At 52.8% G+C, this 2,944-nt stretch overlaps 1 protein-coding gene across 1 annotated transcript; it reads left to right on the plus strand.

Annotated features, from left to right (window-relative positions):
• The first annotated feature begins 6 nt into the window (after window positions 1-6).
• Window positions 7-2,720, plus strand: UBD (ubiquitin D). The gene is made up of 2 exons (XM_005853059.2): window positions 7-305; window positions 1,703-2,720. The coding sequence occupies exons 1-2, from the start codon at window positions 279-281 to the stop codon at window positions 2,171-2,173; spliced, it is 498 nt and encodes a 165-aa protein (XP_005853121.1). The 5' UTR covers window positions 7-278; the 3' UTR covers window positions 2,174-2,720.
• Window positions 2,721-2,944: the final 224 nt, after the last annotated feature.

Raw genomic sequence — 2,944 nt, forward strand, 5'->3', positions numbered from 1 at the left:
GGGGTGGTGGTGGTTGTCAATCAGGAGAGATTCTCAGCAGAGAGGCCCCTCCCAGGTCTGGAAGAAGGAGGCAGTGGGTTGGCTGCGGGGGTGCGTGGTCAGGAAGTACTCTCTGGGTGTGGACTCTGCAGCAAAAGTGAAAGAGAACCAGAGACCCACAATAAAGGGCACGGAGAGCAGACACCCAGGGGGTTTCCTGCTCTGCTCTCTGCGTGGACGCTGGGTGCTGGCGCTGCTCCTGCTCTCAGGCTGTTTCTGCTGCTCCCTCGGCTGCAGCGATGGCTGCCCATGCTGCCTGCCTCTGTGTGAGTTGGGCCTTGATAAAGGGGACGAGGGGCGGGGGAGGGAAGGCACCTCCAAGAGATGGGGGGGTCTCAGGAATGGGTGAGGGCAGTGCTCAGAGCGGGGTGGCTGGAAGGCGTCTCCAAGGAGGGTGTGAAGGAAGGTTCTGGGAAGAAAAGCTGATCATTTGGCTCCCGAGTTCCTTCTGTGTCAGGCCTTGGGCTGGCCACGGCTGGGGATTCATGGTGAGAGGTGGCATTGGGCTTTGTGCCCATGGGACTGGCAACATTGAAAACGATGGAAATATTGCCCGGAGCCCTTTCCCTTATCCTGTTTAGGGGTCCAGGGCTCTCAAACCTGTTTCCTTCTCCAAAAGAGAGGTCCACAAACTCACGTACCCTCAGCTGTGAGCGACCTGCTGCCTTCCTTCTGTGGGAACGCGCTCCCTCCGGCGAGGCCCCCCGGAGAGCCCAGCGGGCAGCGCTCGCTCAGCGGGGCAGGGGAGAGAGTCCCGGCAGTCTCAGTCGGGAAGATGTTTCTTTTGGACAGAGCATGAGGGAGGGCCACCAGGCTCTCAAGCCACAGCACAGGGCTCACAGGTAGAGCCCTGCCCTCTGTGAGTGAGGCCCTGTGTTAATCACAGGAAGAGATCATATTCTACAACAGGGAGCTAGAGAAACACAGGAAACACAGACGAACAAATAGCATCGAATGTAGTGTCGCTGTGACATGTGTTATTACTATAAAGCAACAAGACCTCCAGTAGAAAGCCACAGTGCAGAGACTGTGTCCTCACCAGGGTTCCTCCTACAGCACTCAACGGGGGCAGGCCCGTGGGTGCCCGATGACGACGCTGCCAAATCTTGGAATTTCCATTTGGAAGTTGTTTTTAGAGTCTGGTGTACGCCTTTGGGTGCTTTGTACTTGTATTTAGTTTTTTTCTTTAATCTTCACCCGAGGATAATCTTCAAAAATTGATGAGAGAGAAACACCAGTGTGAGAGACAAACATTGGTCGGTTGCCTCCCACCTGCGGCCTGACCGGGATTGAACCTGCAGCCTGCTGGTGTGCGGGACGATGCTCCAACCAGCTGAGCCACTGGCCAGGGCGGTATTTAGTTCTTGACATTTGACACACTTTATCTGGATAGGAAGCAGGTATATATGGTGGGAGATTGTTAATGACAGTTTGGGGATGGATCAGAGGTGTGATTATTATAAGAAATAAAACTGATGTTTGTCTTTGTGTTATAACCTGGGGATTCCAAAAGAGACGTTTCGAGGCAGGGAAGGACACCACTTGTGATGAAGGAGCCGGAGGACCTAACAGCAATGAAGGGCAGAAGACACTGGGGAGGCGGGGAGGAGTGGGAAACATGGCAGGTATTCCTGGCAACTGTCTCTTGGCCTTCCTCGTCCAGGTGAAGGTGCACTCTGAGGAGTGGGGCTCAATGACCTTCACTGCCAGCCTGGAGGACAGAGTGAAGAAGATCGGCGAACACGTCCGATCCAAGACCCACGTTCCCGTGCAGGACCAGGTCCTTCTGCTGGGCTCGAAGCCGCTGAAGCCGCACAGAACGCTGTCATCTTATGGCATCGACCACGAGACGACCATCCACCTCACCCTGCGGGTGGTGAAGCCCAGTGACGAGGAGCTGCCCTTAGTTCTGGTGGAGCCGGGTGACGAGGGGCAGAGGCACCTCCTCCAGGTGCGAAGGTCCAGCTCAGTGGCCCAGGTGAAAGAGATGATCGAGACCAAGACCGCGGTGCCCCCCGAGAAGCAGATTGTGACTTGCAATGGAAAGAGGCTGGAAGATGGGAAGACCATGGCACGTTATGGCATCAGGAAGGGCACCTCACTCTTCTTGACACCCCACTGCATCGGGGGGTGACCATCCTGGGGAGAGATGATAGTAGGAGCAAAAGAGAGCTTATTTCCTCTTAGCTCTTACTCACCAACCACATCCGCTGATGACTTCTCCCAGTTAGTGAGAAACAGGTGAGGAGGAAGAGGAGATTTGGAGTGGGGTGGTAGGCTGCAGAACACTTTTTAACTCTATGACGCTTTGATTCTCGCGTAGTTCAGTGGCAGGATTGTGTGTAACTGAGAACAGAAGGTAGCATTGTGAAGGCTCACGAGAGAGAGCATTCAAAGCCAGCTTGAGTGTGATCCTTTTTGGTTCCCCCTGATTTATAGACAACCCCCCATTTCCTTTCCTATCTAACAACACAGTCAGTTCTAGGCTGGGATCAATGTTCTAATTTCTGTGTTTTCATCTATGTGTAAGCCAGTGCGCTATCTATCATATCACTAGATGACTGTTGAACCACATTGAATTTCTACTTGTAGGGAACAATGAAATGATTTCTTATGAAGTGAATTAATTACTCTGACGTGATCACAGCTTAATTAATAAAGAATTTAGAAATTCAATTAAACTGCTTCTCCTCTCCTCATTCAAAGCTGTTTGGTATAAAATGAAACCTGGCGCCATGCCCCTCTTGCTCCCTCTGTCCCATACCCAATCACATGGCTCTTACTTCTGGGATTAAGGCGGCCATGGATACATGTTTTCGCTGGGGACTAGAAAGCTCGTGTCTCTGGCGGTGGGGTGTCAGTTTGGGTAAAGGGTCTAGGGCAGTGATGGCGAACCTTTTGAGCT

Source organism: Myotis brandtii, unplaced genomic scaffold (genome assembly GCF_000412655.1).
Source record: "Myotis brandtii unplaced genomic scaffold, ASM41265v1 C42871244, whole genome shotgun sequence".
Classification (NCBI taxonomy): domain Eukaryota; kingdom Metazoa; phylum Chordata; class Mammalia; order Chiroptera; family Vespertilionidae; genus Myotis; species Myotis brandtii.

Coding starts and splice junctions, on each gene's coding strand:
- UBD (XM_005853059.2), top strand. CDS start 279: ATGGCTGCCCATGCTGCCTGCCTCTGT. Junction 306..1,702: donor CCCATGCTGCCTGCCTCTGT/GTGAGTTGGGCC, acceptor TTCCTCGTCCAG/GTGAAGGTGCACTCTGAGGA.